The 13,259-nt window shown below is 60.1% G+C and overlaps 2 protein-coding genes across 5 annotated transcripts in view; both read left to right on the top strand.

Moving 5' to 3' along the window:
* The window catches only part of NPEPL1 (aminopeptidase like 1), a 41,697-nt gene extending 32,470 nt beyond the window's left edge, over nucleotides 1-9,227 (top strand). For all 4 annotated transcript variants that reach the window (XM_055266571.2, XM_055266570.2, XM_055266572.2 and 1 more), the window contains 6 exons: nucleotides 452-529; nucleotides 5,873-5,973; nucleotides 6,813-6,936; nucleotides 7,306-7,482; nucleotides 7,949-8,059; nucleotides 8,561-9,227. In XM_055266571.2, the coding sequence (XP_055122546.1) occupies nucleotides 452-529; nucleotides 5,873-5,973; nucleotides 6,813-6,936; nucleotides 7,306-7,482; nucleotides 7,949-8,059; nucleotides 8,561-8,719 (750 nt within the window). In that variant the 3' untranslated portion in view covers nucleotides 8,720-9,227. The remainder of the gene's footprint in view (nucleotides 1-451; nucleotides 530-5,872; nucleotides 5,974-6,812; nucleotides 6,937-7,305; nucleotides 7,483-7,948; nucleotides 8,060-8,560) is intronic.
* Nucleotides 9,228-9,868: 641 nt separating this feature from the next.
* Nucleotides 9,869-12,638, top strand: LOC134735934 (uncharacterized). Its single transcript, XM_063634221.1, has 2 exons — nucleotides 9,869-11,412; nucleotides 11,500-12,638. The coding sequence occupies exons 1-2, from the start codon at nucleotides 11,009-11,011 to the stop codon at nucleotides 11,624-11,626; spliced, it is 531 nt and encodes a 176-aa protein (XP_063490291.1). The 5' UTR covers nucleotides 9,869-11,008; the 3' UTR covers nucleotides 11,627-12,638.
* The last annotated feature ends 621 nt before the right edge of the window (nucleotides 12,639-13,259 follow it).

The raw sequence follows: 13,259 nt of genomic DNA, 5'->3' as shown, positions 1-13,259 counted from the left end.
CCTTCTCACACTGTGCGGAGGAGTGGAGAGAGAGTGGCCCTGCAGACAGACCCCCAGGTGGCGTGGCAGCTCGGGACTGAGGTCAGGGTGCCCGGCCTCAAAGCACGGGGTCCCTGTGGCAATGTCAGAGCCCGGCCACGGCGAATTCTGCAGCTCCGGGCATCTCCTCGGGTTCCCCCTCCATGCAGTTATTGTTTGATAACCCCAAAGTTCTGTCAAAACAAAAGGGAGCCTCACCATCTATGGCCATGACTCCCTGTTGCTTCTGGAGAACACCCCGCTTGGCCAATAGGAGGTTCATGAGTTCTGTGGGTGCCCAGGAGGCCTGGTGTGGGGGCTGCCCAGGCCTGAGAGCTGGGGAAGGTGGGGCCAGGTGGGGGTGGGGGGCTGCTGCTGCCAGGTCTGGACCTCACAGCTCACCTTTGTCCTGGTCCCTTTGTACCACCCGCAGACTACCATGCCGGGGATGAAGCGAGACTGTGGGGGCGCCGCGGCCGTCCTGGGGGCCTTCAGAGCCGCAATCAAGCAGGTGAGTGGGGCCATGCCCGCCCTCTGCAGGGGCATCCTGGGTGTGCCTCGTGGGTGCTCCCCTCTCCCCTGTCCGTCCCGCCACAGGTCCCACCAAGGTCCTACCCGAATCTCCCCAGCGGGTGCCTGTCCCCCCTCGGCCCCCAGAGCTTCCCACCTTCATCAGAGCTGCTCTGGGAGGCCCCGAGGGCAAGGTGCAGCCATGTTCTCTGCTCAGGGCCTGCCTTGGCTCCAGAGCCCCATGAGCACTTGGCTCAATGAGGAAGCCTGGCCTAGACCTGCATGGCATGTGGCAGGCAGAAGCTCATGGCAGGGGCATGCGTTGTTCTGCGTATCCCTCCCGCAACCCTTCTTTGCAGCAGAGCTGCCTCTGGTGACTGGTCTCGCCAAGTCACCACCTCCAACCCCCAGGCCTGGCCGGGCCCCCTTCCTCTCTTGCGTGGGCAGGCGCCCCAAAGCTTAGCCCTTGCTCAGTGGCAGTAATCACTCGGGGGGAGTGTGGGGGTAACCTTGAGTGAGCTTCCCATGGAGCCCAGATGTCCCTTGGGCCATAAAAAGTGCTTATTAAACAAATTAAGAGGCCACCAGCTCATGCTTGTAATCCCAGTACTTTGGGAGGCGGAGGCAGGAGGATGGCTTGAAAGCCAGAAATTCAAGACTACCCATAGCAACCTTGCAAGACCCCGTTTCCACAAAAAAAAAATTTAAAAACTAGCTAGGCGTGGTGGCACGCACTTGTAGTCTCAGCCACTTGGGAGGCTGAGGTGGCGGAGGATCGATTGAGCCTGGGAGGTTGAGGCTGCAGTGAGCTAAGATCCCACTGCTGCACTGCAGCCTGGGAGACAGAGCCAGACCCTGTCTAAAGAAACAGGCCAATGAAGAGTGTGCACTGACTCATCAGCTGAGGTTTTACCTCCCTAGCCTAGCTTTCTCAGGCTAGCAACCCAGTTCCTTGGGGTAAACTTGAAATGGAAAAACAAAAAGGCCTTGGCAAGTAGTTTCCAATTTGGAGGGTCCGGCTCCTGCTCCTGGCCGTGAGGGAGGAGGAGGAAGCCCAGGAAGAAGGAGCTCCTTCTGCCGGGGCTTCCCAGCTGGCCGTGCACATTCCAGACTGTGCGATGGGCTTCTGCTAACAGGGCTAGCCGGTGGGGACACTGAGGTGCGGGGGTGAGGTGGCCTGGGCAGGAGGGGCTGGCAGGCCCTCACCTGTGCTCTGCACAGGTTTGGAAATGGCCTCTTAGGGCTCACGGCTGTTTCTCTCATGCGGAGCACACAGCTGGGGCTGTACGCAGCCTGCAAGCCCCATACCTCCATGAGCACCTGCGGTGGCCCGTCCGCTGCAGAGCCTGTCGGAAGAGGCTGGAGGAGGAGCGTGTGTCCTCTGTGCTCTACTCCTTCACTGGTTATAAACTACCAAGGGACACGGCCGGTACTCAGGGAGGGTCTTGACTGGCCCAGCATCACAGGCCACGGGGCAGGGTGGCTCCGGGCTCCCACTACCTGGCCCTCCTCCTTGCCTCTGCCCAGGCCCCGTGGCTTTGGCAGATGGGCTCACCGGAAGAATGCTGAGGCGGACGGGCCCAGCTGTGCGGTGCTCGCTGGGCAGCTCTCTCTGAAGGGAGTAGCTGCTGCTCTCGGGTGGCACAGGGGCAGGTGTGGGCAAGTAGTTCTGGAGGAGCCGTGTGGCCAGCCCTCTGTGGCCGTCTTTGCCGTTCACCCCTGGTTATTCCTCCAACAGAGGGTCTGTCCTGCCTCTGGGACAGGCTGGCCGGGAATGCCCCAGCAGGAAGACTCTTCTGAGCTTGAACTCCGTTCCCAGGAAGCCACTTGACAATGATCACACATTCATCAGGCAGCAGCCGTGAGTGTTCTCAGCACTCCTCCACCTCTAGAGGTGCGCGGCCTGTGATTTGAGGGGTGCTGAGGACACCCCACCCCTACTCTAGACAAAGATCCCCCTCCCACAAGAGCCCCAGCCTGGAGGCTCCACTGTGAACTCGAATGTCCTGCTTGGCCTTCACATATCCTTGTTAGCCTCTTAGAAAGGAATATGCCTCTGTCTGAGCCACAGAATCAATCCTCAGGGTAATGAATTTACCCAGAGAATAAAATCAGCATCCACGTGTCCACACTGGTAGGAATAGATCACTGAATGAACAAGTGAATGGGGGAGAACCATTTCTCACACTGAATCCCAGTTTCAGGCTGCAGAGGTAGTGATGGAAACAGGAAGTCATCACCCCACAGCCAGGCCTCATTCCAGGTGAGAGTGACCCACAGTGCTGGAACTGGACCATGAGAGTGGGATGGGAACAGGACAGTAAAATGGTCTCAGAGTGCCTCTGGTAGCTTTATAGTGGTTACACTCACGACCCAGCCTAACTAGGTGTCCCAGGGCATGTCACCAGGGCAGGGACAGAGCCACCTGACATTGCCTCCGGAGGCAGTGTGCAGGGAAGGACACAGCATTTCTGCAGGATTCCCGCCAAAAATGCATGGCCTGCCTGTAGTCATGAGGACATGTCAGACAAACCCAGCACTGAAAGTGCCAAGGCCACAAAAGACAAAGCCAGACTGTGTAGTCGCCCAGATTAAGGAGAGCAAGCAGGCCGGGCATGATGTGTGGCCTGATCCTATCTGGACGTCTGAGGAGTGCATGGAATCCGGATGGTCCCAAGAGATGATGGTCCTGTCTTGGTGATTACTACCCCCTGCTGCCCATTGTCCATGGCTGGACAAGATGCTGACGTTGGCAGAATCTGGGTGAAGGGTGTTGAGGAATTGTTTGTGGCTGTTTCTTTTTTTTTTTTTCTGAGATGGTGTCTTGCTCTGTTGCCCAGGCTGGTGTGCAGTGGTGTGATCTCGGCTCACTGCACCCTCTGCTTCCCAGGTTTAAGTGATTCTCCTGCCTCAGTCTCCAGAGTAGCTGAGATTACAGGCATGTGCCACCACACTTGGCTAATTTTTGTATTTTTAGTAGAGACAGGTTTTCACCATGTTGGCCAGGCTGGTCTCGAACTCCTGACCTCAAGTAATCCACCCACCTCAGCCTCCCAAAGTGCTGGGATTACTGGCATGAGCCACAACTCCCAGCTGTTTGTGACTATTTCTGCAATTTTTTCATAAGTTTGAAATTATTTCACAATGAAATGTTCTGAACTTTTTAAAAAGAGGATGTGCCATTCAAAGATGGAAGGGTACGCCAGGAGCTCGGTGGCCCTGGGCTCTGGAGGGGTTAGCGACCCTCCAAGCCTGGCACCAAAAAAAAGCCCCTGCCCCACTTACCTACCCAAAACCCTTGGCTGCCCTGGGGGACCAGGCCCAAGCCCTGGTGTAGCACTGGAGACCCCACGCTGTCCCTGAAGCACTCACAGTCCAGCCCCATCTTTGGCCACCCTCTTCTGTTAGACCAGCAAGTCCCAACTGTGCCAGGGAACACCCAGGGAGTGTGTGAACATTGACAGCTCCAGGGCTTACCTCCAGCTCTGCTGAGTCCTGGATTTTTTCAGTCGCTCCTGGTGATTGGAGAACCCCCAGACTGGCCGTGAGGGCCGCAAGGGCAGGGCAGTGCCTGCGCTGTCTCTGTGTCACGTCATCCAGCCGTGCAGACCTCAGCACTGTTTGCCCCAGGACTGCAGCTCGCTCATCTTCTAAGCCAGCACTTCTCAAGTGGAGTCCCCATGTTGTTAGTAATGTGGGTTCTCAGCTCCGCCCCAGACCTGCTGGATCAGAAATTAGGGGCAGGGCCCAGCCTTCAGGGGGTAGCAGCCCTCCCTGGGAGGCTGAAAGCATCCATTTGGGAATCCTCCTCCTCCTCCCCCTCCTCCCCCTCCCCTCCTCCCCCTCCTCCCCCTCCCCTCCTCCCCCTCCTCCCCCTCCCCTCCTCCCCCTCCTCCTCCTCCTCCCCCTCCCCCTCCTCCTCCTCCTCCCCCTCCTCCTCCTCCTCCCCCTCCCCCTCCTCCTCCTCTCCCCCACCCCAGCAGGCCACAGATCCAGAACCCTGCTTTCTGGGAGGATTTCAGGGCTCCCCTCCTTTGTTGGTGGAGCTCATCTCTGTGGCGTCCGTGGCCTGGAGCCCCATGGCCTCATCCTGTGACCTCAGGGTCATGCTGTCATTTATTCATTTGTTCCCAAATACCCACTTCTCCCTCGAATGACTGCAGGAGGCCTCAGCACAGGGACAGGCCGTGGTCACTGTTCACACAGATGGAATGTCAGTGCTGGGGTATCTGGGGAGGAGCTCCGAGAGGAGGAGGCTGAGGGTCCTGAAGCCCCTGCCCCATGTCCCTGACACAGGCTGGGCTGTGAGAGTGGCAGCGGGGGACTCGGGGCCCTTGTGGAGCTGACAGGTGGCCCCGAGATCATCACCCTGAGGCTGGTGGGGTTCTTTCCCCTGTGCTGCGTGGGGGTGCGGGGCCATCTGTGAGGCTCAAGGACTGAGCGGGGGCCCAGGGAGGTCTCAGGGACTCGCAGCTGCCCTGCCGAGCACCACTGCTGCGGCTCCTGCCACTGGCCACTCCTTGCCCTGCTGGCTGCCCCTGCCCCACCATCCCAAGCGTTTGCCTTTGGTGAGGACTCTGTGCCCGTGGTGGAAGAGTCAGCTGTTCCAGGAGATGAGAAAGACGCTGGAGCCTATAGGGCTGTGTGTCAGCGCCCTCAAGGCATGCTGCATGCTAGGAGGATGTATTCTGGTTGAAGATTTGTCTCTGGGAGCAGAGGAAGAGCAGGGACAGGGGTCTGGGAGCTCTACTCCATTTGACATTGCTGCCTGGGCATGGCCCGCTTGGGGGTCAGGGGGCACCCTTACAGCCTGTGCGGGGCAGGAACTGCCACCATCTGTTGGCCACACGTTTCTCAGTGAACAAATGACTTTCGTTTTTGGCATCAGAAAACTATAACTTCACACCTAAACTTCCACAAGGCTGAGCTCTTCCTGCCCCGTGTGTGTGTGTGTGTGTGTGTGTGTGTGTGTGTGTGTGTGTGTGTGTGTGTATTGAGGGGACGCGGCTGCTGGCCACCTTCCGTCGGCACAGGTTGGCGAGGCTTCGTGACTGCCCAGCCCATGCAGTCCAGGAGTCCCACAGCCCAGCCCGTGCCCAGGTTCATCTACTGCGGCGGGTGGGCTCTGCCAGGGGAGGCTAGGAAACCCCAGCGGTGAACCTTGGCCTTGGGATCTGCCAGGACTGTGCCCGGGATGGCAGGGAGGGCGAGCTCTGGTCCCTGCAACATGGAGCCATCTGTGTCTCTCTCCTGCTGTCTGTGGGTCTGAGAGCCCCCAGCTCATCCTCCCCCCTCCCCAAACCTATGACCTACAACTGGAGCCTCTGCCCACTTCTCCCTCCAGGGTTTCAAAGACAACCTCCACGCTGTGTTCTGCTTGGCTGAGAACTCGGTGGGGCCCAACGCGACCAGGCCAGATGACATCCACCTGCTGTACTCAGGGAAGTACGTCTGGCCCTCCCGCTCCTTCCTGCCCACTGTTGGAACTTGCGACCCTTCCCGGCCTGCAATGCCAGCTCACTCCAGGCATATTGGGAGGGCACCCAGCGTTGGGGTCCCCTGGGCAGCAGGCTCCTTGCTTCCTAGAGTGCTGGGGAGCTTTGGTAGCAGGCGCACCTCACGTTGAGGGGCCTATGGCACCTGGATGAGGTGCTAGGCTCCCTTGCAGTGCCTGGCCCAGGAGCTCATGGTCTACCCTGCATTACCAGGACAGGCCTTTCCACAATTTAGGCCTGAAACCTTTGGGTGTGTGAAGCTCTGACCCCCAGATTCCCTGGTCGGGGGACACCTCCTGCATCTCCCCCTTGAGATTGACCCTGGAAAGTCAAAGCTGAGCTGGCAGCTGAGGAGCAAGTGGCTCCAGAATTCAGAAGAGAAGAACCCTCTCCCCATCCCCACGAGCTGCTGCCTGAGTGGGCGCCTCCCCGCATCTCCTGCTCTTCCTCCTCAACTGCCGGGTGCCCGGCAGTGTGCTGAAGGCCAACCCGGCCGGTTCATGCCACCCACTTTACAGATGAAGAAACTGAGGCATGGGGGAGCCAAATGGCTGGTCCCTGGCTCTCAAGAGCAGCGGGGCAGGGATGTCACCTGGAAGCCCTTTGCTCCAGGCACTGCATTGCTGTAGGGACTGGGGGCATCCTGGCCTTCCCAGTGGGGGAATGTGTTGGGGTTCGGGGAGCCACAGGGATGGGCGGCTCCAAATGGGGTCTTCCCAGTTTCAAAGGGGCTCACGCCAGTGTCCCAGGAAATCCCGTCCCTGAGTGGGGATCTCTGCCATGCCCCAGGACGGTGGAAATCAACAACACGGATGCCGAGGGCAGGCTGGTGCTGGCAGATGGCGTGTCCTATGCTTGCAAGGACCTGGGGGCCGACATCATCCTGGACATGGCCACCCTGACCGGGGCTCAGGTGAGTGCTCCCTGGATCCACCCCTTAGCTGTGGTCCCAGGGAACCCCACCCCCCTCTTGACCTTGAGGTGGGGAAGGCAGTGGGTGGGGGCTGCCATCAGGAAGTTTTCATAACTGGGCACGAGGAGGCAGGAGGAGCTGCCCGTCGAGCTTGGTGTGGGCAGTGCCGAGGCCCAGGCTGGACGCAGAGCCGGGAACCACCTCCTGTGTGCCTCATGGCCATGGTCCTTTCTGCCTGTGTCTTTTTTTTCTCAACCGTCTCTCTTCTGGCTCCCTCATTTCTCCGTTTGCCTCTCGGTCCCTCTTTTGTCTTGGGTGTTTCTCTCCTGCCATCCTGTCCACACGCTTCCTGGGTTCCTGCCCGCCCAGGGCATTGCCACAGGGAAGTACCACGCCGCGGTGCTCACCAACAGCGCTGAGTGGGAGGCCGCCTGCGTGAAGGCGGGCAGGAAGTGTGGGGACCTGGTGCACCCGTTGGTCTACTGCCCTGAGCTGCACTTCAGCGAGTTCACCTCAGCCGTGGCTGACATGAAGAACTCAGTGGCGGTAGGTTTGGAGCCTAGAGCCTGGAGCCTGCCACGTGGGTGGAGCCAGGCAGGCAGAGCCCTGCCTTCAGGGTGCTGGTGCACCTAGGGAGCTGGGGCCCCCCAGAAGCAGCCACAGTGCAGACGAGGGCTTGAGAGGCAGGCGTCAGGGCACAGGAGTCATCCCAGACAGCATGGGCCACTCTCTGGCTTCCCTGCCACACAGCCAGGGGTTTCTCCCCCAGTCTTGGGTCTGGCTCAGTTGCCCCATCAGGCCCTTTGCTGGCCTCCCTGTTGGCCTATGGTGGGGCAGACTCCTCGGCTCATGGTCAAGGCCCTCCCAGCCCAGCTTCAGCTGCCTCCCCACACTGGCTCCCTCCCAGCACCCCAGACTCCTTGCAGACAGCAACAGCGAGAGGCGATGGGGCAGGGTGGAGAGGGCCTGGCCGGCGCAACCCACAGGCAGTGTGTCCTCCTGGCCTCCCTAGGACCGAGACAACAGCCCCAGCTCCTGTGCTGGCCTCTTCATCGCCTCACACATCGGCTTCGACTGGCCCGGAGTCTGGGTCCACCTGGACATTGCTGCACCGGTGCATGCCGTGAGTGTCCCCGCTCCCCACCGGCCCGGGCTGCTCCTGCCCTCTTGTCCAAACAGAGTGCCCCTCTGGCTCTGGAGCTGCTGGCAGAGCTCATCAGAAACTTCTGTGTCTGTGACCCAGCCTCCAGCCCGCTGTCCCCCCCCTCCAAGTCTCATCCTCCCTGTGAACAGAGTGGCTGCTGTGTGTGACCCTTCCCCAGCCAGCCTGTCCTCCAGAGGGGATCCTGGGCCATCTGTCTCACCCATCCCCACCCTGGGGAGCTCCCGGGGTGGAGGCAGAGCACACAGGGCCTTGCCCACTGCCTGTGCCTGGCCTGCTGGCCCTGAATGTGTCCAGCCAGCAGCACGGAAGGCCCTGGGCTCCGGCTGGTGCTCAGGAGCTCCTTCCTGAGAAAGGGACTGTGGGGCACGTGGAGGGGACCCAGGAGGTGAGGGGTCCCCAGGAACCCCTCCTGTGCTGCAGCCCCACACCCAGAGTCTGTGTCCTGCCCTTTGCTTGCAGGGTGAGCGAGCCACAGGCTTCGGTGTGGCCCTCCTGCTGGCGCTCTTCGGCCGTGCCTCTGAGGACCCTCTGCTGAACCTGGTGTCCCCGCTGGGCTGTGAGGTGGATGTCGAGGAGGGGGACATGGGGAGGGACTCCAAGAGACGCAGGCTTGTGTGAGCCTCCTGCCTCGGCCCTGACAAACGGGGATCTTTTACCTCACTTTGCACTGATTAATTTTAAGCAATTGAAAGATTGCCCTTCAGATGGGTTTTGGTTTGTCTTTCTGGTCGTCAGCGTGGTGGTGGAAACAGCTGAAGTTTTAGGAGACAGCTTAGGTTTTGGTGCGGGCCACAGGGAGGGGACCGGGAAGTGCTGGGGCTTGTTTCTGTTTGTTGCTTACAGGACTGAGAGCTTCTACAAACTGCTACCCCTGGGGCCTTCTGCACCCCAGGGTGAGGCCTCCTGTCTGCCTGGTGCCCTGTCCCAGCCCCAGGTCCTGTGCAGGGCACCCGTGTGGCTGACAGCCAGGCTCTTACTCCAGCCAGGGCTGCCAGTGCATCCAGCCAGCCCAGCCCTGTGAAAGATGGAGCTGACTTGCTGCAGGGGACCCGATTTACAGGGCAAGAGAAGTCACACTCTGGCCTCTCAGAATTCACTTGAGGTTCAATTAAATACAGTCACACCATCCCCTCACCTGGCCTCGTTCTTCCTCCTCCCTCTCCATTTTAGAACCGGGTCCTGGAGCCCATCTAGGGACTTTGGTGCAGGGCTGCCTCCTGCTTCTCCCAGACCGGCTCTGGCTTTGAGCCCCAGCTGGTCAACCCAGTGTTGATGACAGGAGCCCAGGACCTGGGGAGGAGGATAGGGGGCCGCTGGGCCTAGGCCTGGCCTTCCTGACCATTTTGAATTTCTGGGTGCACACAGCACAGACTCCAGGTGGAAGTGCTGTGGGCTCCTGAACTCTCTACAGCCCGGCAGCCTGCACGGAGGCTGTTCTGTCTCTCGAGGGTCCTGGAGCCTGTGCTGTGCGAGGTCGACTGTGCTTCCGCGCCCCTGGGCACTGTCCTAGGTGATAAAGAGCACGGGCCCGAAGCCAATTCGGGTTTCCCGGGAGCCCCGCCAGGATTCAGGGAACCCCTGAACCTGGGCTCCAGGAAAAGCAGGTGAGGCGGGTCCAAGGCACCCAGAAGCCAGCCTCCCACTGGCTTGGGTGACAGTGTGGGCCAGGACCTTGTCCCTGCCATACATCCCCTTTGCTGTCAGTCGCAGCAGGGCTGCCTGGGGCCCCCCAGGAAGGGATTGGGTCTGAGGCCTATAGGGAAGGGGACAGTGCCCACCTCTCTTCAGCTAGGGCCAAGGGTGAGGACCTGGCTGCAGATCTGTGGGACACGTGGCCCTAGGCTGTGTCCTGAGCCCCTGGCCACCCCACCCCAAGGGTCCCCAGACTCCATGTGCCCCCACAGCCCTGGAAATCAAGGTGACTCTTTCTGGGCCTGATCCCAAGCAAATATTTATTAACTGCCTGCTGTGTACACAGCCCTGGCTGGGCCTGAAAAGGCAAGAACTGGCTCCAAGGTCCTGGCCCCGTCTGAGGAAACTGTCGCCCAACACAATGACAGCAATTGTGGGCAGCAGCCGGGGAGACGGAGCCGGAGCTCCCAAGCAGGGGCGGCCGCAGCCAGGGTTGGGAGCCTTCACGGGTCATTAGCTTGCTTAATGGTGCTGCAATAGGCCCGCCGGCCTCCCCTGAGACACCCAGAAGAGGCAGAGGTCACGAGGTGGTCTGGCTCCTTCTCCAGGGCAGCTGGCACCGTCTGCCCCCCCTACCAGGGGTGCGCCCGCATGGCCACAGGATGCAGGGTCAGGGAGCAGGGGAGGAACTGAGTCTCCCTTGTGCAGGCACAAAGGCGGCCTCAGGACCAGGGACCCAGCTGGGCACCAGCTGCTGGCTGGCATGGCCTGCCTGCCGGCGCTGGGGGGCCCACGGGGGTGAGCCAGAGGCCTGGCTTTCCCCGGGGCCAAAGGGCTCCAGGAGGCAACGGCTGCTTCCCCAGGCCCTGCCAGAGCCCTGGCAACAGGGTCATGGTGCGGCTGGCGGTGCTGGGGGGCAGGTGGGTGCTCTGGGTCCACTTCATCATGGTTTCCGGGGAGCAGTGCAGGAAGACGAGCTTGGTGCAGAGCCCCCACAGGCAGGCTAGTGCACAGCCCCAAGGAAGCGCTCCCAGATGAACTTGGCCGAGAGCATCACCACAGCCACGCGGAGCCCAGCGATGCTGGGGAAAGTAGGCGGGGCTAGGACCCCACCCACACCCCCTCCCTGGAATCCCAGGGCCCACCTGGGTGATGTTATCCCAGAGACAGGGACAAGAGATGGGAGGATGGAAATGTCTCTCTGGGAAAAAGGCTGCAGGAGCTGGAGGTGATAAGCAGAGCAGGTGAAGGAAAGGGAGGCCCCCTCCTCCCTCCATGTTAGAGAAGGGAGCCCTAGATCTGGCCACCAGCGGCCTGTGCCCACCTGGGGCTGAGGGCACACAGGGCTGCACATACACACTCAAGGCTACTGTGAGAACAGGTGAGCAGGGCCAGAGGGCTGTGGAAAGCCCGGCTGAAGGCTGCACCTCCAGGCTGAAGAGAGCTTTACCAGCATCCACCAGGAAGCCTGGGCTCTGGGGCTGTGTCATTGTAGATGACCATTTCCAGGTCGTGGCCACAGCCCCGGTTCTGGTCACAGCTGGGCCACCAATCCTCCTGCGCCACCCACCACTTAGCCACCGGGCCGTCTTCAGGGCATCGGCCGGCCTCAGCTGCTGCAGCCAGACCCTGGCGTTGCGGAAGAAGGCCGGCCAGTCCACATCCTGCAGCCTACAAGGGTGCGCTGTATGAGAGGGGTGCAGGCCCCGGCCTGGGAGGGCACCCTGATGCAGGCCCCCAGAACTGACGGAAAATTCTCTCCCCAGAGGTCAGGTCTTTGTCAGCAAAGGTGGGAAACCAGGGGAGCGGCGGCACCAGGCCCCAGAGACATTTGAAATGACCTCAGAAGACCCAGGGCCACTCAGGGTGACCACATCAGGGAGCTGCCTCTGACAGGCTGTGACGGATGTTTAAGGAAGGGATCGATGGTCATCTGACTCTCAGGAGTGCAGGAGAGGCCACTGAGATCCATTCAGAAGGGACTGGCTGTTGGTCCCTGTGGACTTGGCCTCTGGCTGGTGGTGAGGAGGAAGAGTTCTCGCCACTCATCCTCTGGCCCCTGCTGCCCAAGGAAGCAGACTCCTGTGAGCTGAGTTCTGGGAAGTCCGTCTCCAGCAGGAGCTGCAGGCCAAGGGCACATCTCTGTGATCGTGTGTCACCATGGCGGTGCGTGCGTGCATGCGTGTGCACTGGTCTGTGGCCTGTGGTGCGTGAGTTCCACTGGGACCCATGTGAGGTGAAGGGTCTCCCACCTCCCCTCTCATTAGGACCCTCCCTGTGCCACATAGACACCCATCTGTGCCTTCCCCTTCTGTGCCACCAGAAATGGAAGAGATAGACACTTAAAAGAAGCAACTCAAATGGAATGAAATTGTTTCTATTGGGGAATGCTCAGACATTCAATCATCTTAGAAAATCCCACCCCACCTCCCGCTGCAGATTAATTACTCTAAGTGCAACTCCAATCGGGCTGGTGACCCCCCAGGAAACCTCTGAAGCTGTCCCAGGCTGTTCCCAACATGGGGCCTCCAACTCTGGCACACCAGGACCCGAGGCCCCTGACAGGCTCCTCGTTCCTGCCTCGCTCAAGGCTCAGGTCCCCCACCTGAAATACCCCCTCCCACCAGCATCTCCTGCCTCGCTCCCGCTGCCAGGTCCCCGAAAGCTCTTGTTCATGAGCTCGCCTGCCGTCCACAGCCCCCACCAGAACCCAAGTGGCTGTGGAATTCGCTGCCCTGATTCTCTGCCCAGAGCCTTGGTCCAGACTGTGTTCCCTGGCGAATTAGTGTTCAGCATTTTTGTTTGTTTGTTTGTTCTTTAACAAAAGATTGTTTTGGTTTGAGATTCAGCAAAAACACACACTGCATTCAGCTCCTCTCCATTCAGGACTCAGTAAATTGGTTGTTTTCCCGTCTGCTTCGAGTCCTTGCCTCAAATGAGCCTTCAACAAGATAATGCATTTAAAAGCCCTTGGAAAAGTACCAGGCCCCGCGCACATGGACGGCCCAGGCCCCGCGCACATGGACGGCCCAGGCCCCACGCACATGAACGGCATTGTCATTGTGCAGCTCTCGGAGGCAAGGCCGGCAGCACACAAAGCTCCCACCGCACCCACACTAGGCTCAGCTTCTGGGGAACATTGGCCCAGGCGGGGGTCCTTCCCCACGGCCTCACAAATAGGGCTCAGGAGGGGTGGGGCTGCCTTCATGCAACCCTACTGCTAGGCTGGTCCCCAAAGCCCAGACCTGTGCCCCTCCCCATGGCCTGGGCTTGTTATCTTCCCTTGCACAGGGCCAAGGGGACAAGGATGCAGCGGATGAGATGCTAACACACCCTCAGGGAGGTGACAGTCCTTCCTGACATCCAACCAATGGGCCATCTTTGCTTTCAGTGCCTGCTGGAGTCCCGAGGGCCTTGGGGATCAGTCCAGGGAACATTCTGCAGTCAGGAAAACAACACTGAAAACCAAAACCCGCAATTACAAAGCGTAGAAGCCTGGTTTACGTTCACCGATGGCACAGTTAGA

This window comes from Symphalangus syndactylus, chromosome 24 (assembly GCF_028878055.3).
Source record: "Symphalangus syndactylus isolate Jambi chromosome 24, NHGRI_mSymSyn1-v2.1_pri, whole genome shotgun sequence".
NCBI lineage: Eukaryota > Metazoa > Chordata > Mammalia > Primates > Hylobatidae > Symphalangus > Symphalangus syndactylus.
The sequence above is the reverse complement of the archived record's forward strand: the minus strand, read 5'-3'. Positions and strand labels throughout refer to the sequence as shown.